A 24,255-nucleotide genomic window follows, 5' to 3' on the forward strand; every position below is an offset into this window, starting at 1 on the left:
GACTTTGTGTGCGAGCTTCTCTGAGCGGTTTGCTGAGTCTGGCTGAACCCATCTTCATGAGGCGATCAATGTGCCTGTTCTTGTCCTGGTCCCTGTTCTGCTAGCCTGTTCCTCTTCATTCCTTCTTTCTGCTTCTATATTGATGACATAACTTCATCCTGTTGCCTTCTTTATCTTGAGGGCAGACTCCCCTCATATACCCTTCTCCCCACAGCAGTTCTTTTCAAAACAACCTTTCATTGGTCAAACAACTTTGAATATAACAGCAACAGCAAACACCCAGAAACTTCCATGCCTTAACGGAGAACAAGAAACCGGAGACTGCATGAAGTCTCCTGTATCACCCTTTCTTGTTCCCTCTAAACTCTTTTACATTCCTGATGGCCTCATCGTTAAGAGTCTGATGTTACCATCAAACATGGGGCTTGCTGACCCCCATGGCCACACTCCCACATCTCCCCCTTCTTTATTAATATCAACCATTTTCTCGACACGAATTACCACTCCATATATAACATTCCCCAAAAGGTCTGGGGCCTCAATTTCTAAAAATGTGTATGTGCTATATTTGTGCTAAGCCATACTAAACATACTGTCAACCTAGCCCCTGATCCTGGTTAGTCAGTTTTTGAGCAGTCCTACTGCAGAAGCGAGTCTAAAGAACTTAACTTTCTAGGACTTCTGCATGTGGCAGATGCTCAGGCAACATGCAGGAAAGGACATGCTGTCAGGCATCGTAGATTTTAACTGAATCACGGGGGATTTTACTGTTTTCCTTTATTCAGCAGAATTTAAGCATTGCCCATAACAGGATGTAACAGGAACAAGGTTTATGGGGATGAAGTAGATTTTTGACAAGGTGATGGCTCAGCTATTAGGAATAGTGTCAAAAACTGTTTGTAAACCATTAAAAAGCGTGGAAGTAAATAAAGGCCTGATCCATTTATGTGTATCAAGATGGAATAAAAAACGAGGTTGAGGTGGTTAAAACGCTCTCAGAGCGCCTTGTTAATTTCAAGTGCAAATGAACAGTGAGTGCCTTGTCTGGGTGGGTAACCGGTGTTACGCGTCGATATCCAGCAATTTCCAGCCCCGCAACTGGAGGTGGTTTTGATGGAGTAAAATATGTGTGTATGAAAGATTTATAATTTAAAAGGAGACGTTGAGTTTACAAGAATTCGTGCCGTATGGGGATGTAAACGTTGAAAACAAAGCAAAACAAACAAAGAAACCACCACCACCACCGAAAACAACACAAAACAAAACCAAACCAAACACTAAGCCCCAAAACCTGGAAGGGGCACAGGGTGAGCTCTCGCTGCCCAGAAATGGGGCTTTTCCTCCGAGGTCCCGTCACGGGCTCACGGCTCGCACAGATCCACCCCCGCCGTTGCCAGGGCGGGCTCCATGGCGGCTGCAATCCCTCAGGCGGCCCGGGGAGCTCCCGGCCTTTAAGGGCGGCTCAGCCCGGCCCCTGCAGCCCCCTCCCGGCCGGCCCAGGCCCCGCAGGGCACCCCCAGCACCCCGGCTCCCTGCTGCTGAGGAGCGGCGAGCCCCGGCCCGAGCCCAACGGCCCCGGGGCACCCGGGGGAGCTCGGTGCCCGCCGCCAGGGGCAGGGGCCGGCATAGGGCTCATGGGGCACCCCGGGGAGCCCGTGGGGTGGGTGTGCAGGTGGGTAGCGCCCTGCTGGGTGGGTCCCTGCCTCCTGGCTCGGCATGTTTGCTGTTAAAGGGGTGCTGGGGGGTGTGCGTGGGGCTGGCGTCGGTGGTTTTTAACTCGTCTTCCCTCACGTCCAGCTTCGTTAATGGAGATTGGGACTGCGGGAAGCTTGGCAGTCTGTAGGAGCTCTGGGACAGACGGTCACGGCTGATGTTAGCAGGTATGGTTGTGCGTACCCATGCGATTACCAGGGTAAACTACAGTAGGGAGCTGCCAAAGCTTTTCCCTTGATGTATAAGGAACCCCGCCCATGCCCACAGCCACTCTGCATCAATTCCTGTTAGCGTGAATTCCCATTAACGTGAACAGGTGGCCAGCCTGCCTTACCTGGTATAACCCAAATGCTGAGGGGTTGCTTATTGCCGTTTCTGAATCTAGTTGTGGTAGAGGCTTCCAAAAGTAGGTGATAACTGACACAATAGTGAGTATATTTGAGTCTATAGTGAGTAAATGTCATAGTTCTGTTCACTTGAGTTCATAAAGTTAAAGCTGGAGCCATCCTAAAAGCCATCTGTTTATGTTAGTTGACTTAAATCTAAGTGAAGTTACATATAAACTGGAAGCATTTGTTTTTCTGACTTACTCTTCATATCGATCTATATTGTGTGCCAGAAATAGTGCATTTGTCTAGTGCTGTTAATTCAGTTTGTAATTGCAAGACTGCATGGGTTGTGGGCAGCTTTGCTTGAAACAGCATTCAAATAAATGAACACAGTTTTTCTTCACTGGTAAACCTCGTGCTGGAAAGGGTGGTGCACCTCTGGTGTTGGGAAGTGATAACTGAAAAATCTCTCAATGATTTAGACCTGATGGCCTTGAGACAGTTGTATTTGGTGGATATCCTGTGAGGATACCTGGCAGACGTTTGGTGTATCATTCTTTCTCAAATGGTTTAGAGACTGAGGGCAAAGACCACCCCAAGCTTGTTGTTCAAGAGATAAAGGCTTTATTCCCTGTCACCCACATTCTCTTTATGTGCTGTTCCTGGGACTTTCCTGTAGTCTTATAGATGTTGAACCCTCCAAATATTTGCTGAGACCTCTACTCAATCACTGGGAAAAAAAAATGTTATTCCTCCACTGTGAACACCCCGAAGCCTCTTAAGATGCACTGCCTGGCAGAAAGGTTGTGTAGCTCGGTTCCCCAGCTGCCTTATTGCTCAGTGCTTGCCACGTTCCTACTCTACTAATGGAAACCTGCAGTCTTCTTATCTTCATTGCTATTGTTTGTACTTAGATAACAGTAATTTGTGTTACAGGAGTCTGCCAGCTTCCATAATACAGATGTTTTCAGAAGAGAGATGTTTACGTCCCTTTGCACAGGTAATGGACACAATCAACTCCACTTTTGCCTTGTGATGCTACTGGTAGTACTCATTGAACTGTTGTGCTAACAGTGGGCTTCTTGATCATTGTTACTGCTTTAGTGGATTATGACTTGGAACCAGAAGTGAGGAGATACTTTCCTGCCTGTTTTCAGTGCTTTGGGATCTTTGGGATCTCGACGGTTTGTTTTTTCTTTCCCCTCAACCGAGTAATCTGTTTGAGATTCATTTCTTCCACAGATAAATGGAATGGGTCTTTTCTCTCCCCTCTACTTCCTCCCAGCAGAGCTTCCTATTAATCAAGCTTGGTGTTCTCTGCTTGGCACACAGTTCAGTAATCCAAGCTATGATTAACAGTACTGCAACAATGCAGTGTGTCTGCACAGGGTAGAGCACTGTCATCTCATCTTTATTAAGATGACATTTGTCTTTGGGGAAAGCATATTCATTGAATCATCTTAATAGCAGTGTCAGTAAAGGCAGCTTGTCAAAGAATTTACAAACAATCAGGAATTCTACAAGGCTTGAAAGTCCTGACACTACAAAAATTGGTTCACTTTATTCTCAAAATAAATATTTTGTGTTCAGCTGGAGGAGGGGTTTGAGCTCCAGGTCCATGTTAGGTGCTGTCCTCATTTCTGCAAAATGAGGGATATCTGTCCTCAGATCGAATTAGTACAAAGTAACTTGACAGCATTTAAAATTTTTCTTCATTCAAAACATACAAGTTCTGGTTTCATTTAGGTAATCTGAAACTCTACTCTAGCAAAGAGTCACAGCTTTCTTCTGGTAGAACTACTTGCTAGGTTTCAATATGACATCGTAAAATAAATTTACATTCGCTCCATGGATCCATCTGTGCTGCACCTAACACTAGGCACACTGGTGCTTGACTCTCAACAGAAGAAGACATTTGTCTGACCACAGCATCTTCTCCCAAGCACCAAGTGGTAAGACAAGAGGAAATGGCCTCAAGTTGCAGCAGGGGAGGTTTAGGTTGGATATTAGGAAAATTTTCTTCACTGAAAGGGTTGTGAAGTAGGCTGCCCAGGGAGGTAGTTGAGTCAACATCCCTGGAGGTCTTCAAAGCACATGTAGATGTAGAGCTTAGTGACATGGTTTAGTGGTGGACTTGTCAGTGCTAGGTTAAAGGTTGGACCAGATTATCTTGGGGGTCTTCTCCAACCTAAATGCTTCTCTGATTTTATGACAGACTTACGCAAGTATATATGTATTTGCAGAATTAGAGCCTAGAAACAAATTCTATGGAAAATCTGAAAATGAAGGTAAAAGAGTGTTCTAGTAAAAGAAAATGTCATAATTCAATGCAAACTTTGTTTTTTTTGCAGAGGCAGCAAGCCTGTGACTTGCACTTGCCCAATCAAGGACTGGAAGAATGCCACGTTCTAAAAGTAAATCGGTGTCTTTTCATGAGGATGTTACAAATGATACTTTTCACTTGACTGAAATGAAAATTTCGGATGTAAAAGGATCTGCTGAGAAAAGAACAATGACTCTGATTGGGAAGAATGTCTGTCACGACTCTGTCTACATAAACGCCGCTAAGATTTTTCAAGGCATTCGTAATAAAAAACCTAAAGATAAGATGTTAGTGCGGTATGGCGATGACTCAGTATCTCCTGCGCTAACTTTTGAAGATGAGTATTCCCAGCGTGTGTCTTACGAACTAGCTTTCAATGCTCTGAAATGTAAGTACAAAACTTTTTTCAAAGAATTGCCAACAGAAGTGATGTAGCAGGGAAAAGTGTATAAAATCTAAGCAATTAGTTTCAGCCTGGCAGCAGAGATTTGGGTAAGTTTTTGCAAATGAAGTAGTAGGTTACTACTAGACAAATACTATCCCTCAAATATTTAAATATATCTAAGTGTTGGTAGTGTTTTGTGGAATCAAGCATTTAAAATCTATGTTTTTTCATATAAGATAATTGTGCATAGAGTTGTTACTGTTTGTGGGTGAACTTGGCTTTAATTTTCATGATACAAACTTCCAGGCTTTTTTCTAGTAGTTGATAAGTTTTTATTTTTCTTGCATATAGTCTTGTATTTCATAGTATAACTTGTGAATATATTTTTTTTCCAGATCAAGAGCTTCTTGAAGAAATACTGCTAGACAGTTGTGTTTACCCTTGTCAGTCAATAGTAAGTGAACATTTTTTTTTAAGGAAACATATTTTGTATTTTCTGAGTTGATGTAATCAGAATCTTTCCGGAGGATCCTGACTGGATGGTAGCCTGAGTCTGAAATATTGCCGTCTTTTAGTTATTTGCCTAAAGCATTCATCTCGAAGCTACTAGATGAGTGTTGTACCCTGATGCTGGGAATTAAAAGCTTCAAAGAAAGAAACTAGGAGAGTGAACCATAATGCTTACTGCAGTGTATTACCTGCTCTGTGATGTTGTCTGTGAGCCAGGAAAAGAATACTAGAGATTATGGTGCTTGACCAGGAAGTTTGACTCCTGGGTTGCGTGTATTTGTTGTTATGAGGCAGTTCAAACTCATGTGCCACTTCCCAGGAGCATCCTGAGTAGTCCTGCAGGCAAGGGTCCTTTTCTTCCTCTTAGTGTGATGCTGCCTGTTGAATGCAATGTGCAGCTTGTCCAGTCTTAGTGGGTATAACAGCAAGGCTGGCCCAAGTACAGAAATCAGGGTTTCTGAAGGGAAAACTTCTGGATTCTCTTTTGGTTTCCCATTGTTTTTATATTAAACATGCTTTCAGTAAAATAAATAACTTCCCTTTGTGTTTTCCTTGCCACCTGTGTCCCCTTGTGAGAGGAGAGCATAGAGTAAACCCTACCAGACAAAAGAAAGCACTGAACCCAAGTGTAATTTCCTGGACAAACTGCATTGTGTACAACCATTGTACTTGTTCTGGCAACAGTAGGTCCAGCTTACTCTGTCATCATACTTCCCTGCTGTAATGAGAAAAGAAAATCTAGAGGTGGCTGAATAATCTGCTATTCCTTCTAGTTTAGTCTTTGATGCCTTTTGAAAATTACAAGATGAATTTGAACTGATGTTAATCACGAAGATTGATGTGAGTAGGCAAATGATCTAACACTAATGTTTGATTTTCAGCTTATGCTTGTAAGGAAATGAGACTTAGGTAATAACATGTTATGTTTCACGTGTGTCCCTAGTAACTTGAGTTTTCTAGCTTGTTTCAGTCATGTTTGTGAGAAAGTAAGATGCAACTGAAATTCTTGTAACTAGTGTCTTTAAGGAAATGCTGCCTTATTCCGACATTTAGACATGGGAAAGAAATTTTACATTTGTCCCAACTGCAGAGTTGTTTGAGCTCATGAGTTGCTATATATCAAAGAATCCTACAAGAGACAAATTGCTAGGAAGTTTTTGTTACCTTAGCTACTGAGGGAACTACTTTATGAGAAGAAAATAACTTGCAAGTTTAAATTCTGAGAACAGTTAAAGTTCTTAAGATATCCTACATTATCTGTGTGTATAAAGGATGTTTTTAAGTTCTGATAAGCTAAATAATATTATATTTTGTTGTTTTTAAATTTTTTTTTGGTAGTTTACTAATTTTACGAATTCTTCATGAGGAATTATTTACATATTCTCAGAAAGAAGTGTTTCATTGGAGGTTTTTATGCTTCTTATGTGGGAGACTGCTGTCTGATATGGATCTCTTTGCAGAAGTAAGACAAGCTTTGTGCCATGTTCTTTATCCAGTTGTTTTTCTGTTGCAGCCAGATGAATTAACCAGCTTGCTTGTTGTGATGCTTTATGACCTCCAAGACCGAAAGTTTGAAGCACGAGAGATTTTTGATGAAGAGGAACCTGTAGCAGAAGTTAGGAAGATAGAACATTTTCTATACAGGTATGCATGCTAAGAATTTCTTTTTTTGTGTGTGTGTTACATATTAGCAGAAACAGATTTTTATAACCACTGCCTTTTTTTAATTTGTGAATATCACAGACGCCTTTCATCTTGAAATTTTGTGGACTTTGTTTTTAATTTTTGATGAGAAAGTGATTTGAAGGGAAAGTTTCATATTCTTATAGCTAAGAAAAATATTGCTAACAAACTATACTTCACTAGATTATTTTACTAGAAAAAAGTTATGTTATTGTGGAGTTGTTGAACTTTTTTTTTCATGCAATTTTAGGAAAGAAGAAATATTTAGTAAACATTCATATTTATGAAAGTAGCAGAGTTTAGAGCCTAAGTGTTGTGTAATGGAATAACATACATTTATTTAGCTATGCTGCTGTTTTGGAACTTTGATAATATGTATTTATTTTAAGTAATGACAGAAAATAAACAATAGGTACAATAAACATTTTAAATAGTATTCAAGTATTTGTTTCCTAAGTCTGAAGAAATCAACTGGTATTTGGTAGACACAATTGTTTTGCTGCTAGCTACAGAGTAGCCCCAAAAGTTTGTGAACATCCTAAACGCAAGGTATTCCTGCAAGGCAGTAAGCAATGTATCTTAATATTTGAAGTAGCTCACCAGTGATTTTTATTTGGTTTGAAGTATCGTGTATCGAGATTAGGCCTAAAGCTTTTAGGAGGAAAAGACCAGGAATATTTCATCTGACATTTCATGTAACGGAGAAGTTGTGGATGTCTCATCCCTAGAAGTGTCTAAGGCTGGGTTGGATCCCCATCCCCCTTTGAACAACCTGGTCTAGGGGAAAGTTTCCCGGCCCATGGCAGAGGGGTTGAAACTACCTGGTCTTTAAGGTCCTTTCCAACCCAAACCATTCTATGATTTTATGCTAACAAAACTGACTCCTGATTTCCATCATAATTCTATTGTTTCTGCGTATGTTTAGAGGTCAGCTTTTTTCAGATGCTCATTCTGCAAATGCATGTGTTTATGTCATTAAATACCTAACAAAAATGTGGTTATATTCCACAGATTGCAGTTCTAATACATATTTGCCTTGTTCTTTTAAAGGTGAGAAAACTGACTTGTGGAGTCACTTGTCAGAATTCTAGTCCTGTGTGTATTCAAATAAAATAGTTTCAGCTATACCAGTATATAGTAAAATACCTCTATGTATTTTCTATAACAGCTTGCAAAGCACAGTCTTGCTGTTGGTTTCTGAGCAAGACACTATTGTAATGGAATTGTTGCATGTCAGTAGTTGGTGCAAACATTGGTAGAAACGTATTAAACATGTGACTATGTTTTGTAGTTTTAGGATCAAATTGGCAGCTGCACTAGCAAGATATCGCATTAAACATGATGCTCTTTCAATTGAATATATCCTACCAGAAACCATACGGAAGCATGAACAAAGGGCTTCTGCCTTACCTTTGTGTGTTTGGATAAATACATTTAAGACCAGGTAACATCTTAAAAGTATCACATAACATTTTTTTTTTTTTTTTACATATGCCATCACATAGGTCCCATACACTTGTTTTGGAATTTCCAGGTTATATTATTACCAGGAACTTAAGTTTCTTGTAGTAAATGCTGCTTAGTACAGTAACATTGCCTTATGCTTTTTGGAAGTTTTTATATATTGCAGTAATGGTATTCATAAACTGTAAATGAAAGATAGAGCTTGTTATATTCTGTTGTTTTAGAAAGTTAAAAAGAACTATGTGGATGAAAAACTCTTAAAAAGTGGGTGTATTGCTGTAAGTGATAACATTGGCCAAGGGTGCAGAGACAGGTGCAATACTTAAAATTGGTGTTTATTCTGTAAGGGTAGCATAAATGTGCAATTAAAATACACTTTTAAAAATCATTAATCAGTGTATCACTCCATATGAACACTAGTGCTCCCAGTCCCATGGTGATAAGTTAAACCATACTGGGTTATTTTGTTATGCATTTTGTTATACAGATAATGCATTTTATCTTGTTTTAAACATTTTAATACTTTTGTTTTGGATCAGTGTTTTGTGCTTACATTACAGGCTTTTTAAGATAAAGGTGTTTTACACCAGTTGTAATTTTGTAAAGTTTAGCTAAGATTAGTCTGAAAGCTGCAGTGTTGGCTCTGCATTTAAAGTACTATATAAGTTTATAGCACTATCTAAAACTGCATTTCAACAAACAAGTCTTGGTGTATATACCTTTAAATCTTCATTATATTCGAATTTCAAACCTCAGCATTTCTAACTTCATTATGTTTACAGAAGGATTACTTCAGATATTAGCTGTTAAATTCATTGGTGAGCTGAACTACTTTGAAAGCAATTGAAAGAACCAAGCTATTTCAGCAGTAAATTTGCTAGAGGGTCTCCAGAGCACACGGACAGTTGAATATTGATGCTTTGAATCATCCTCTGGAGACACGTGCCTCTTTCTTAATTTCTGTTATCAGACTTACTCAGACTTAGTAACTTAAGTGTTTTGAAATGGAACTTAGATGTCTTAAATAGTGTGAATTCTCCTCCTGCATTAGGCAGTATTACAATTTTATGTTTTTATATTTGTTTGTGTGTTTAGTCTGTAAAAATATGTGTTTTAGATACACATACAATAAATGTTTTACGTGCCTGCAGAGGTGTGTGTACATACACATTAAAGAAATCAGTCTAAAGGCAACACCCACTAAGAAATCACTAAAGGCAACAATCCAGGTCATCGATATCAACGTGAATTATACTGCTTAAATAAGCACTGTATATTTAATGGTCAGGGCTGTATGTTAACAGCCTTCAAGATGTCGTCAGAGATCTGAAGAATAAGGGATTCACAGAAGTTGAATCTGTGTCAGACTTCAACCGTTACACTTACTGTATGGACCAGCATTGCCACGATGTATTGTTTTTTCCTTCCTCTCTTAAAGAAGAACTGCTGAATTCAGATCTTTTTGCAGACTGCAAACTCTTATTACAGGTGAGTTGATGTCACCCTTGAGTGAGTGATACTAATCTGCAAACTAAAATAATATAATATTAGGATGAAGTTACATATTGTGTGACCGTCCTATTCAGTTGTTCAGGCATAAACATGCTCTCAATAGGTTATGGAAGCAAATTCTGAATGTTACTATTTAAAAATTTTCAAAGTGAGGAAACAGAACCCTGAAAAGCTCCATTTCTCTCTAGTGGGACAAGGTGGTTCTTGACTGATGTGTATATAGAGATACTAATGTGAACTTAGTGCTGCTCTCCCACCCCTAACGTAAGTGTTTGCCAGATTTTGTCCAAAAGTTTGCACCTGTGCTTCATATCTTCACTCTGCCACTTCAAGGAATTTGATAGAGATGTTTGATATATGTCACTTTTTCCTCTTCAGTATCTGTAGTGTGAGATGATTTACACGTGTTGTCTATACTTTCTGTGTGCAAATCTGTCTCTGTGTTGTCCGAACTTAAGCAAAATACTACTTTTTAATCTGTAAGTGCTTCATTTCGCCTATATCGCTCTCCTTCTGGAGCTGTGTGAATAGCTTTACTTTTCCTTGATAAGCTGCACCTGAGGATGAATTTTGCATGTTATGTACCATGTTTGTCTTTCCTGGAACTGTCATTAAGAGTCCCCTCTTAAGGGGATAATACGCACACATTTCTTTTCACGTATAGATACTATGTTCCATTAAGCATTAAACTATTTAAATTTAGTGAGTTTGACTTCAGATGTTCGAGTTTGTATTTTTTTTTTAAATCCTATATTAGCTATATCTGATTAATTTTTCTTCTCCCCTCTTTCCTGTTTGTCATGAAAACAGTGAAATAACTTCCTAATTTGGAAAAGGGTGGTACTGTGAGAAACCAAATTAGTTGGTCGTATTTAATTTTTTGTGTCATTATTTTGTAGGATAAGTCCCGCAGTCTTGCTGTACACTCTGTACAGGCGCTGCTGAATATGGATGGCGACGTTATAGTGGCTCATGTAGGTTCCCATCTGACCATCGCCCATATGTCAGCGCTGAGAAATCGCAGCATGTCCAGAGTTTTTGTTTGTGGTGTAAAATCTTCAGCAAAAGCAGATGAACTGAGGAGCTTGTTCAATCATATGGGATGTGAAAGTATGTGTTTAAACAGGTGATTTGCATAAGGTATTGTTATGTAGGTGTGATATCTCTATAGATGTGAGATCAGTATATGTTACATGTTTGTGATATCTATAAATACGATAATTCTATCAGAATTTAGTATCACTTGTTTGAGGGTTTGGGAGGGTAGTAACAACTTATTTTTTGTTACAAGGTGAACTGAGAACTCTTCATTTACACTCAAGCTTATCAAGTTTGCAGATTAATCGTGTCATAGATTCAGACTCCTGATAGGTCATGCCGAAGTTCTCCACATAAGTAGTTAATATATTAATGGTTGGTGTCTGGGAACTTTGGAATCAGTGTATTTGGTGCCTTGGCTGTTGCTTTCAGGTTGATTTATACCTGTTTGTAAGAACATTAATCCAAAATCTATGCATTCATCCAGCTTACTCAGAGGACGTGATCAGAACAGACTGTAACAAGACTGGCACCCCATTATCAGTCTCTTCAGTGGAAGTCTGTAAGGCCTAATCCTTCTGGCTGTTTGAAATCAGCGGGACATACTTTAGAGGATCTGGTCTAGCAGGCTGTAGCTCTATGGCAATTTGTGGAACACCATTGTTTCTTCAACCTTACCACATTAAAATTAGGCAGGCTTGCCTTCTTGTGGAACCACCGAGTTTCCTCCCTCCCACTCTATTTTTGTTTTCTTTCAGATATTCAGTTGTTATATGAAGATTTTACTGAGATTCGACCAACAGATCCCAGACTTCAAAACGCAAAAGTGATTTTGTTGATACCACAATGCTCTGGACTGGGTTTCAGTAATCCAATAGATTTTATTTTAAGTGAACATGGAGGTAACTTTTGATACTTTTTTTAATAAACTTTTTCATTGTAATTTAAAAAACAAAAACAAAAACAAAACACCCCTTTCCCTCAAAACTTCCTTTTAGAATTCTAACTACTGTAAAACTTACATTACATGACTTGCATAAATCTGTGTGTATAATGGATTTCCACAGTAGTCTACTTGTACAAAAGAGAATAATGTAAAATCAATTACGATTTTTCTACATAAAATGACTGGGAGTATATTTGGCCTAGCTTAGGATTCTCAATAAGAAAAAAAAAAATCTTTCTGTGTGGCACTGAAGGATTAAGAGCATTTTGTAAAAGCAATTTCAAGTCAATAGTGTGAAGTTTGGGGTTGTTCTGGGTGGCAGCTTGTGTGTGTATCTATCTATATATATAAAAAAAAAGATATATATAGATATATCTATATATATCTATGTGTATAGATCTATGTGTGTGTATATATATATATACACACATAGATATATATAGATATATCTATATATATATCTTTTCCTAAAGTAAAAAGACTATAGGCAGAAAAATATCATTCAATATACCAGTGAGTATACAGTTTTCCATTAATCACGTTCCTTTATTGACTTTATGTAAGTCTATTCATTGTCCAATTCTCATTAAACAGAAACAAAGAAGAGGCAGTAGTAATTAGAAGTAAACTTAAGAAAGAAAGAATTGTTTAGGTACTCCTTAGTATTGTAATTCATAAAGCCTACCTTCCCACTGCACCAGTAATGATAGTTTGTTACCAAAGCTTTTTCTGCTAAGAACTGAATTTTAAGACGCTAATAACAGGAGTATTAATAAATTTACAACTCTTTGTATTTAGATGCAGGATTGCTAAGAGACCTTTTACAAGGATCTGTGTCCAAGGATAAACTCTGTCGTCTTGCTGAGCGGCAGCTTACCGAGTTGATGCATGCAATGAGATGTGAGTGTGCTGCCTCTCAGGCTTCTGAGGACACCTGGTACTATCAGCTTCACTGTACTACAACCAGTTGTAGTATTGTTCAAGACATGCTGATTATTAACAGCAAGTGTGTAACCAAAAGCTCTAAATAATGTTCCTCACAACACTAAGGATATTTCTGTGCTGTAATATTCACCAGCCATTAATACAATTATCTTCAGGTTTGTGTGGAGAATGGGCTGAGTCATACTTGGTTCTGACTCCTTCTTCATGCTGCTACTTTCTTCACCCCCTCCCATTAGCATCTATGTGAAAAGACTGGATGCAGCCCTGAATTTGTGCTGAAATCTGCAAATATTTGAAAAGGTTTTGATTATCCTCCTGCACATAGTTTTTTTTAATATACGTCATTGGTAAAAGTGACATACATGCATAAGTTTTATGCTGCTTTTGGTTCATACTAAACCACTGTGTATAGGAAGAATTTTAGCACTTATTATTGTATATATATTTTTATTTTTGTAGTTAAAGTACAAGCTATTGTTTACTGCACTTCTTCGGTTTACCCAGAAGAGAATGAACTAGTAGTGAAAAAAGCACTGGAATCTGGTGTGGAAGGACATAAACTAAAACGATTTAGGTATGAAATGAGTGGTTCTGTCTATAATTCTTACCCTAGAGCCTGCTAGTGTGCTCTCAGCTTCTGACCTAGAATGATCAGTCCTAGGAAAAAGGAAAATGAGGAAGAAGGTAAGTCTTAAAATGAGAACATAATATAGAACGAGAACCTCTGCTGCTCAACAGTTCGTGCCTGTATTCAGATGAATGGACTCTTGAGGGGCGAACATGTTACGGTTACAGAGCATCCTGTGTAATCACAATGCAAATATATATAGATGAAGAAAGTATGTGTGTTTGTGTGCATACTGTATATGTAGTTAAAACATGTCAGCTGTCATCCTTGTCAGCTGAAGAAGTTGTTAGAAGTCTGATGGATGTTTTGATATTCCTTTTAGTCAGTTGCATAAATGCAGACAGTTGGTACTTGCTCGCACAAAGATAAAACAATTGATTACAGGATGCAGGTAGAGTTTTTGTTGCATGAGAGAATAATACTGTCTTTATTTATTTATTTATTTATTTAACTATCCTAGATTAAGCTAATGACTTGGCCATCCTGAGGAAAGGTACTGTGGTTCAAGACAGCATTCAGTGTATTTACATTTCGTATGATTAAAATGTTAAATATTAACTATGACCAATCCAAAGACTTTAAAAAGAAAGACGTTACACGTGCTAAGATACAGTACAATAAAATGCATCTTTCTTTCAAGTCATCGGTAGAAAAGCTGGAAACTTTACTCCAAATGGTATGAATGAAAGCAGGGCATGTCTTGTCAGTGGTGCTGTGCTAGTCCCAAAGTGTTTGTGGCCTCCTACTCTAAATTATTTTTTCCTTTAGGCTTTGAAATTCTGTTAGTCTGTCATGTCTTGAAGTCTATGCAGCTATTACTGCAGGTGAATTATGAGGACCTTGGAACACAAAGGTCTCTGAATTATTTGAACATAAATAGTACATAGTTTTGTTATATAAATAATGAATTTAATACTTATTAAAAAAAAAAAAAGGATTTTTTTCATGAGCTTTGACTTTTTCAGGAAAAAATCCCCCTCACCCAAATTTTTCCCCAAAGTCAAAAAAACAGATCTATGTTTTACAGCAATGTTATGAAACTTGTCATACCACCAAATTATACTTTTACTTTCAAATCTCAGATGGTAGGAAAGGGAAGGTGAAATTACATTAGAATTTTTGCAGACCTGAGCAAATTTGTGAGTGAAGACTGCTGGAACTTCATAAATGCCAACTCCAGAATCCTTCATTGTCACGCACAGATCTTGGACTTTTTCCATGCATAGTTGTTGCTGTAATAAAGCTGCTGGTAGCCAGTGTAAACAGAGCAGTAACAGAATGCCGTAAATAAAATACGTAGTGGGAAGATACTTGTCTTAAGGTGAAAGCTGGAGCTGTTTATTACTTATGACAGTTCCTCAGGCACCTTCCTTAGAATTAGCTAACGTTTGACTAAAATAATGCAGAATAGAATGAAAAACTGTCACATAACTACTGGCACCTGTGCTGGGAGTAGTGGCTGTGAGAGAAACAGGTTATCCCAATACAACACCCTGTGTGATCATCACACATCTACTTAGTACTAATTTGGTTTTCCAAGAAAATGGAGGACTCTCAGGAAACTCTCGGGCCAGTTGCACTTAATGTGTGTTAGGTGTTTTGGAATTATTCTGCGTTGCTGGAGTGGTGTCAAACAAAATGGTAAGGCCATGCTGGAGTTTGCGGTCAAACAGCCAGTCTTATGGCTGTGAAAATGTCAAGGGCATTTTCAAATGTGTACCCACTTTTCACGCTGAGCTTTCTTTAAGGATATAGTTCATTGCAAAGGCTCTACCTTACATAAGAGTACACATTGCAAACAGGTGTATGGAGGAGAGACTCCAAACCATTCATGGCTTTTCTTTTGGCCATATCAAATTTAAGTTAAATTCTGCATTAATTTTCAGGGTCAGCTCATCCATTAAATAGACTCATGGTAACAGTGACCTGTATATAGCAATCAGACTAAGGATTAGCATTTTAGCATTTGGTGGTTAATATGGTTGAGTTCTCATGTTTGTCTTGAGTTGCCTTTTTTTTTTTTTTGTTGTTGTTTTAAAGTGAAAATAGGCTTCATAAAACTGTCATTGCAAGATATAATTTGGAAATTGCTCTTAATATATCATTTACCCTCTTTTATATCCTTAAATAATATCTATTGGTCATTTCTTTATTTTCTGTAGGCTTATTCCTCCTGTTTTTCCTACATGCTCCAATCCAGAGTCCTGCCCTGACTTCTTTTTCAGAACAGAACTATCAGAAATTTCCAGTGGCTGTTTCCTAGCTATTATAGCAAGAGAGGTAAGCTAAGAAAATTACAATTTAAAAGCGCTACACAGAAAAAGAATATTGTCATTTTCCACAAAAGAATATATAAAATGGAACAGTTTAAAAACACACGTGCACACACACACACACACACACACACACACACAAAAACCTTGCTCATCTCTGGATGTCTCAAAAAGACCGAATATCAGGGGAGCAATGCTGCAGATTTTCTAGAGATAATTGAAATGTGCAACTCCTAGGGTTTTATGTTTAGCACAGCTTTCCAACATGCTTTTTATGTCAGAGCAGTTTGTGGTCAGAGCAGTCGCTTAATCTAGGTCTGTGTGAGGAACAGTTTTAGAGGAAATACACTGTTGTCACACCTTGGAATAGAATATGCAGTTTGATTGAGAATCGTGATAAATGGTGTCTAGGGAAGTTATACGTTAGGTCTGTATGTATCACCAAGCTTTGCCAGTATCAAAGCAGGCAATGTCAGCAGTAGGGATTAAAACTTCATTATAATTTTACTAAAATAGGTATGAATGTTTCTTTCCAAAACTAAGGCATATGCAGATCTGGGTTGAAAAGCAGAAGGCTTTTGCTGGCTAAATGTAAAAGTCTGAGGAAAGGCCTTGCAGGGATGGTTTGTACCCCTTAGCATCAAGCTTTTCATCTTGTGGCTGAGGAAAGTCAGACTTTCTTCACCAAAAGAAGAAAGCAGGAGGAGCTAATTAGAAATTCCACTGAAAATTAAAGATACGAGATCTTATTTGGTTATTTGTATCACTTTCTGTCACACTCCCAATTCCAGTGCCTGAAAGAAGCTTGTGTGTCCTGGGGAGAATTAAAAGGGGAATATTTTTTGAGAGTAAGAGGATCACACTTGAAAAGCCTTTCAGGTTATCTATTATTGACCTCTTTCTTTTCCATATAGAATATTTTCAAACCTGGCTTTCTGAGCTAGTAAGTTTTAGTTAATCATGGTGTGTACATATGTCTACCCTATTCTCTCCAATCAGAGAAAGAAACACTTGTTTTAGGTAATTGATTTGAACCATTTTTCAGTGAAACTCTACTGCACAGAACCAATTGCTCCTAATTGCATCAGTGATCAGATTTTAGGAGACTCTAGAAATTGGGGTTTTCTAACAAAACTTACCCTGAAAAGTTAAACTGCAGCCTGTTTTTCAGGTATCTACCCTTTTTGTGTAGTTTTAAATGATTTCTTCCCCCTTGCTTCTCTTCCAGTGTTTGGCTATTGACCTAGTTCCTAGTTAATATAGTTTGCGTTCTTTGCTTATGTATTATGAACAGAGATTTTCAGTATCATGAAAATCAGTCATGCTTGACATTATTATTAATAATTCTGTATTTTAGTAATTATTTCTCTCTCACACACAGTGTTATAGATATGTTACAAAGCAAATCAATAAGGGAGATGCATTAAAAAGTCCAGAATTCATTTCTACTTTTCAGGGCAAAGTCTGTGAAGAGCAACTGTGCAGATACCACTTTACCCAACAGCCATATTATTTATTTCTTGAATAAATAGTTACTGTTTATCAAATGTGACTGAAGTATTTCTGCTAGAGTCTGCCATACTTTTCTTGTGGGTAAATTCTGAGGAATCGGATCAATGTGATGAGTTTACAGCTGTGGCGTAGATGTATTATTGTTTCCTTTGAAATTTTCAGAAAGATTCTTCTGAAAATGTGTCCGTTCAAGACATTTTGGCTCGTGCTGCATCTAAAGGACTACTGGGCAGCACTGCAGAAGAAACAAAGGACGATGAAAAAAAGCAATGGAAAGTGACAGAACATGGAAATGGTGTTACTGCTAGTGGTACAAAGCCAGGGAGGGCTGAGTTCCATCACCATAAAGTTCCATCACCATCTAATATTAATACTGCAGTTTCAGTATCTAAAGCAGTAACTAAACTGAGAAAAAAGAACGTCAGCCAACCAGTCAGTTATGTTCAACTGAAGAAACCTGTCAGCCCAGCTGCAGGCACAGGTCTTCCTCGAGTGCTGAAACACACAGCTCATTTGCCATCCATTGGCAAGGTGCACGGAAGACAGATGCTTGCCAGAAAGGCACGCGCAGAACGTAAGAAGGTTGTGTTGAAGCCTGTGGAAATTGTTTTTCCTCCAGTGATATCACCATATGGATGTCCCCAACCCGGGATGCCAACTTCCAGTTCCTATTTTGATCGGACTGGAGCAAAGAGCATGAGTGACAGGGCGCTTCCACCACCTCTGCCTAAAAGTCGTCAAACCAACCGTGCTAAGGAATCGGCCGTGGCTTTAAGGGTCCTTAAACTTTCCTCCAGATTTACAGAAAAGGTAAGGATTCCTGAATATATTCATTTACACACTTGCATTACAGTTTATCATTATTCAGGATAATCTAACTATGGGAAACATACTATGGGATACCTGGATGGAAATAGCCATGTTAATCACGTAAAATCTGTAATTACATTTTAAAGTGAATGCAGTCTAGATGTATAAGTCTGGTAGACCACTGGGGGAGTGAGGTAAAAAAAATACTACAGCTTCTTGCTCTACACTTTAAAATGACTAGTTAAAGCATAGCTTTCTTTTTGCCTATGACCTGCATACATCTGTATGAACATTTAATATATATTCACATATTTGAGTGAACCTACATTTAGTAAATGATTGTTTGTGTTTACAAGTGCTAGAAAACATTTTTGTAAATTACGTTTTAGACTGTGACACATGGAAACTAAGCCTTGCACAGTAAGCCAGGTAGCTCAGCTATATTTCTGACTGGGTGTGAAATTTTGTACAGCACCTGGCCAAACACATGGTTTGCTTTCTAATACTTATTCCTTCAATTTTTACCCCCAAGTGCTTAAAAACTATCATCAGTGGAAACTAGATAGTCTGATACTAAAAATAATGAATAGTCATAATAATGTAATGTCAGACAATGCCACAACTCATCTGAGTTGAAAAGAGGCGTTACTGTCAAAGTAGGTTATTTTTATAAATAGTATTGCTAATCATCTGAATAATGACTAAGCACAGAGTAGTTTGTCTTTCTTTAGAAATTAGCTGTGGGATTCTAACCTGCTCCCTGCTGCAAGCAAACGAAGAGTAACTGGTAAATACCTACACTTGTTTTATAGTCTGAGCATAGCATGAAAGGGACACACACTTTTAATAACTGATTTATTGTTAAATGTGGCAATGTAAGTATGAAAATGGCAAACTGACAAAACGACTGTAAGAGGTAATTTGGGGATTGTTAGGATTTAGACCTATCCAGAGAAAATGTTTTAACACGTGTATGTTTTCCCTTAGCACCAGTCAATGTAGCTGGATGAGCTTTAGGAAAAAAGGATGTATTACACCACCAGTGTAGACAGCTGCCTCGTGTTCATCACGTAAATATCAGTGCCTCACCAAATCAGTGAACACTTCTCTTAGTGTTTTTAATCCTCACCAGCTGTTGTACTTAATCATCACTCACCTGCTGTATATCCTTGTGTACCTGTGCTCCTTACCTGTTCCAAGAAAAGGATAAGCTCTGTTTCTGGAGAAACTCTAAGGATGTATCTAGACCTGCATGCTTCTAATGGATAGAACTGAAAAGAAATCCCCATTTTGTTTCAAAACCATCTTAAAGGAGGATTCAACGCTAGACAAAAGGAAAGGAAAGTAAGGAGTGTGTTTTTTTAAATACTGTTGTTAAATGCCTTAAAAATAACAGATTTTGTAGTTACAGAAATGAACTCAAATTAAAAAAATATATGTATCAAAATTGGTGTCACTCATTTATTAGTTGTTATTGAAATGACTTCAAGATGAACACACACTTGTCTGATGACAGCTATGCAGGGCTACTTCCATAACAAACATCACGGTGTTCCACCATTGGCCTTATCTTGCTTGGCGAGGTTCGAGTCTCTGAAACGTTGTGGAGGCTAAACCAGTTATGAACTGAACAAAAATATCAAAGAGCCCTAGTGAAGAACTTGATTGTGCAGGTCACCAGCTTACTCTGCAAGCACCAAACATCGCATGGTGGCGATATCTAGGGCTAACTTCAGCTGTCTTGTAGATAGAAGCCTGAGTACTCAAACACTTTAAAAGTGATTTTTTTACAGTAACATTGTATCTTTCATAACTAAGTGGCAGAAAACTAGTTGCATATTTGTAACTTTCATCTAGAAACTGTTAATTCAGGTTTCCAGATGCAAAAAGCTCCATTGACTCTAAACAACCAGTATGTTTTTCCCTCCCAATTTGAAAAAAAAAAAAAAAAAAAGAATTTTCCAGTTCCATGGCCCAGTAACAGCTGAGACAATTATTTTATGCAGCTAAATTTATTCTCAGAACAGATTACATTTAAATGTGCAGAAGTGGTCAACAGCAGGGAAAATAATCCTTTTCAGTGTCAATTCGGTGCTTTGTGCAAGACTGAGCTCTGCTAATAAACAGTGGCTGTTTCCTTCTTTCTTAATGCTGTTAAAATAAATCCAACTTTCTTCTGCTGATTGTACAGCACAAGTTTTAGTAACGTACTGACCTGCCTGAGGAAGGAATCATGGCATTACTGGTAACACTGTAAAGGCTGAGCCCCGATTAGCTGCTGAAATAAAGTTCTGTTTTCTGTGGGTGCTTTACTAACAATTTTAGATCCCTAATCAAACAATGACCTATGAAATGCTTGATAAAATTAAAAGGGATGTCAAACTCTCAGTAAATTACACAGAACTGGCCTAAGCTATTAGATACTCCCCAGCTTTTCTTCCTATCACAGAGGGGCCTCTTGTTTCAAGAGGTAGAGGTGGCTCTGCACATAATGTTTATCACTAAGAACTCATTTTATTGTGAGTGGATTCTATGCCCCTTCCATGCAATTTTTGTTACTCCCACTTAACCCCCCTGTAGGTGGCCTCTGTGGCCTTACATCTCCCGCATCCCATTTTCCCCCTTCAAATGAAAGTAAGTGGCTTAAATAAAACCTACAGCCAGCACTGCAGATTTCAAAAGAAAGGCTTTTATCTCTAGTTTCCGACTGTGAATATAAATCTCCTTGCTTCTGCAAGGGAGCACATTAATGACATGACTGACATGTGATACTTACCTCTAACTTACTACTTGCATTGAAAAAATTAAGAAATTAGCTTTGCTTTACATGATTTTTCTACAGGCTTCAATAAAAATGTGACTACAAATAATTACAAGGCTTGCCTTTTTTAGGCAACCTATAGTATACAGAGTAGAGAATGTTACAAGATCACGTCCAGTAAAGACAATACATCAACATAATAATGCAGAATATTTCAGTAAAAATAGAATAAATAAAATAAAAATATTTTAAGCTGTATTTAACAGGTTAATTTAAAATATGGCATCAGACATACAAGGCATACTGAACATGGCTGCCTGCCTACAGAATCACTAGGTATTATAAAAAAATGCATAGATAACTGAAGGGTTGCTAGAACATCAACTAAAACAGTGACAATTACTCAAACACACGTATGGCATACATACATTTTTGGCCATGGTGAAAGTGTCTTGATAGATTGTTTAACAAAAAGTAATGGGCTTTGCAAAATAGTTCTGATTCTGCAAACACCTGGGTGTGTTTAATTTTTTGGAAAATAAGGAGTTCTGCTGCAGCAAAAGGGCCAAATGTATTCAGACCATTTGGCACACTGCTTAAATATTTGCAAAATCAACAGCATTTTGGTAACGGACACAAAACTCAAAACATGTATTGGCAAGTGACTACAGCTTTTCAAATACCTGTCTTCTCCTTCAGCCCTTCCTGCAGCTGCATGTTTTGCTAGTGAAAGCTAACTAGATGTTCTAGCCTTGATGACATGGATGTGTAAAGGTTCTTCGCCCAGGTTCTTACCTTTACACTGCTGTTTCTTAAGTGGGGGTTTAGTTTAAACACAGAGTCTGTATCTCTCTTGGGGAGACTCAGCACTGTGTAGGTACAACTACCAAACTGGATTATACTGCTTAAAATTCTTTGTAGAACAGCTGCAAATCCAAATCCTGAATGGGGTGGGTTTGCCTTCCATCACCTCCAGCTTTCCCTGCCTGCTTGGCATAACCTGTCATCCGCACAGCCAAGTAGCCAACTGGATCACATTCAGAGACCTGGCTGATTTCTCTAAGTTTCTTCACATTAGGCTGATCTGACTTCGCTTCCAACTGTACGAACAACAGATCTGGTCCAAAGGAGGCAGCAGGAAAGGAAAGAATTGCTCCACTGCCATGGGTGCAGACTCCCTGTCATGCAGAGATCAGAGGAGGCTCAGCTCCTCCAGTTTAGATGTCCACAGTTGCATAGCTAGCCTTCACCTACACCTGCTCATACCTTAGGCTGAGTTTACTCTAATAGTTCTACATTTTCCATGCAGAAATGTCTTGAATCATAATTATTTTCCCCTTTATTCTCAATTTGCTTTGCCCAGGTATTGCTGTTGATTTCTTCCAATATGAAAAAAAAATAAAATTATTTGTTTAGAACAATCTAGTAGAGTAAAATAAACAGTCCTTGTAAAAAACAGCATTGGCAACGTTCTTTTAGAATTACGTTGTGACCAAATGTACAGACTTCAGAGACAGATACAGTTTGGAACATACCTGTAAGTGGAGGCAAAACATTTTTAATGCTAGTTTAAAATGTCTTCAATTTTCCATTTCCAAAATTTGTACCAACCTGCAGGTCTAAAGAGAAGATGGCGAAGGGAGAAACTAAAGATATGTAACTGCAGTTGAAGATTAGCATTAAGTACAATTTCAAGGGGCAATACTGTGCCAACTTTGTCAGGATCTGCACTACTGTGTGGATCAAGGCAATTACAGGAGGCCTTTGGAGCAAAAGTATTGAAATTAAGTTGTCCCACTTGAAGCACTGCCCTGTTAGAAAACATCTCTCACATTATTCTGTCACAGAGCATTAAAAGTAAAAGAAATTTCATTGAATTGTGCAAATAAAAAATATGATTGTTCTTTTTGTGACAGCCTAAGTATTCAGCAACAAACTGAAGGGAAGGGGGAGTTGTGCAACCAGAAAATTAATTAAACATACAATCAAATACTCATATGGAAAAGATAGGCAACATTTTAGTCTCTGTAAGAGTTTTAAGAGGGTAAAACTACCGATTCTTTCTTATTCCTGGTTGGTATGAGCTCTGTGTGGAACAAATCGTATTTCTGATGGATTAATGACAGATTCGGGACAATGAGTTTAACTGCGAACATTTGCATTTATATGTTTAAAAATGAAAAGCTTCAGTGGGTCACCCTGTACTCAATTACTGAAAACACTCCTTGATTTTTCAGCATTGGTTTGGTATCAGACATGATTCTTCTTTACAACCATAATGTAGAAACAGGCGATCAAATGACGCAATGATTCAAAAGCACGTCAGGGAGATGCTGCAGTGATTGCTAGACCAATGCTGACAAACAATTTAAAACTAACAGGTGTAGTTCAGTAAAAAATAAAACTTGGTATTTAATCTACAGTAATTCAACGGCAGCTGATCCTTAGTACCTACTCCAGTGTTGAAAACCGAGCAAAGTGCGGTAGGATTTAAGATTGGTTTGTGGCAAATCCAGCTCGGGACGGTGAACCTATCAACTCTGGCATCACTCATTCCAAGGACTTTAGCATGAGTTCACTGGGAAGGACGTGGCCATATTCTTTTTTTGTGTGAGTTTCAGTAATGTTCATGTATTTACAGTCAAGCAGACCTTCCATTGCTCATGGTGTAACTCACTGACAGCAAAAAATTATTCATGCTTCTTTTCATATCACACGATGGTGGCAAGAACGAGAGAACATGCTTGTCTAACATTGTTTTGATAAGGATAAATTCTCTGAAGACAAAGCATCAGCAATTTGAAATGGAAGGCCAAACGTTTTCAGTTCATTTTCCTTAGTGTAGCTACTGTTATCTGCAGTTAAACGTTAGGAGAATCTTCTCTTGTACGCAGCTAGGGCATCTCGGTGACGGGGCGTTTCTGTTTCAAAGTGTCAATGAGGGATAACACTCCTCTTTTTACGTTAGTTGTAACTCTTCTTGTCACCGAATCTGCAGGAGGTGGGGGTGGCCGAACTTTCTGTGAAGGTGGTCTGGCTACTAAGCACTTCTGATACCGTAACTGCAACAGAGCAAAAGCATTCTGCAATCCTCACTGTGTCCAACACTTTCAGAGCATTTAAAATACATTTTTAATATTTTCTCATGAAATACAGTCAAACCTCCATTTTAACTGTGACAAACAACCCTAGTTGTCAATGGGGACGTGGGTCTGTCAGTCTCTTCTTTAGCACATGACGGATGTGCTATACTAATTCATAGGAACAACCCTTTGTAAATTGAAAAATAAGTTTTCTGGATTCATCTGTTCTTGAACAGGAATTATTTTTCAGTGCACTGTCACTGCCTTGTATAACACAGCTCTAAGCACAGTGTTTTTCCAGCACTAGGTAACTTCTGTAACAAAGGAAGAGATCTCTACC

At 38.2% G+C, this 24,255-nt stretch overlaps 2 protein-coding genes across 26 annotated transcripts in view; one reads left to right on the top strand and one right to left on the bottom strand.

Annotated features, from left to right (window-relative positions):
• Window positions 1–1,426: 1,426 nt before the first annotated feature.
• On the top strand, window positions 1,427–20,542 carry NSUN7 (NOP2/Sun RNA methyltransferase family member 7). 5 transcript variants are annotated; one of them, XM_084516518.1, is made up of 16 exons: window positions 1,427–1,672; window positions 1,798–1,880; window positions 2,979–3,042; window positions 4,394–4,753; window positions 5,146–5,204; window positions 6,774–6,904; window positions 8,235–8,387; window positions 9,712–9,895; window positions 10,819–11,029; window positions 11,716–11,859; window positions 12,702–12,803; window positions 13,308–13,422; window positions 15,639–15,756; window positions 17,424–18,071; window positions 18,803–18,858; window positions 19,065–20,542. In XM_084516518.1, exons 4-15 carry the CDS (start codon window positions 4,441–4,443, stop codon window positions 18,821–18,823), a joined length of 2,199 nt encoding a protein of 732 aa, XP_084372644.1. In that variant the 5' UTR covers window positions 1,427–1,672; window positions 1,798–1,880; window positions 2,979–3,042; window positions 4,394–4,440; the 3' UTR covers window positions 18,824–18,858; window positions 19,065–20,542. The 5 variants fall into 5 exon arrangements, with proteins under 5 accessions (XP_084372644.1, XP_084372643.1, XP_084372646.1 ...); XM_084516517.1 differs by having other exon boundaries at window positions 18,803–20,542; XM_084516520.1 differs by lacking the exon at window positions 18,803–18,858.
• The window catches only part of APBB2 (amyloid beta precursor protein binding family B member 2), a 159,618-nt gene continuing 155,427 nt past the window's right edge, over window positions 20,065–24,255 (bottom strand). For all 21 annotated transcript variants that reach the window (XM_084516510.1, XM_084516503.1, XM_084516506.1 and 18 more), the window contains one exon: window positions 20,065–23,894. In XM_084516510.1, coding sequence (XP_084372636.1) covers window positions 23,727–23,894 — 168 coding nt within the window. In that variant the 3' untranslated portion in view covers window positions 20,065–23,726. The remainder of the gene's footprint in view (window positions 23,895–24,255) is intronic.

The sequence above is a fragment of the Aythya ferina genome (genome assembly GCF_964211825.1).
Source record: "Aythya ferina genome assembly, chromosome: 4".
Classification (NCBI taxonomy): Eukaryota; Metazoa; Chordata; class Aves; order Anseriformes; family Anatidae; genus Aythya; species Aythya ferina.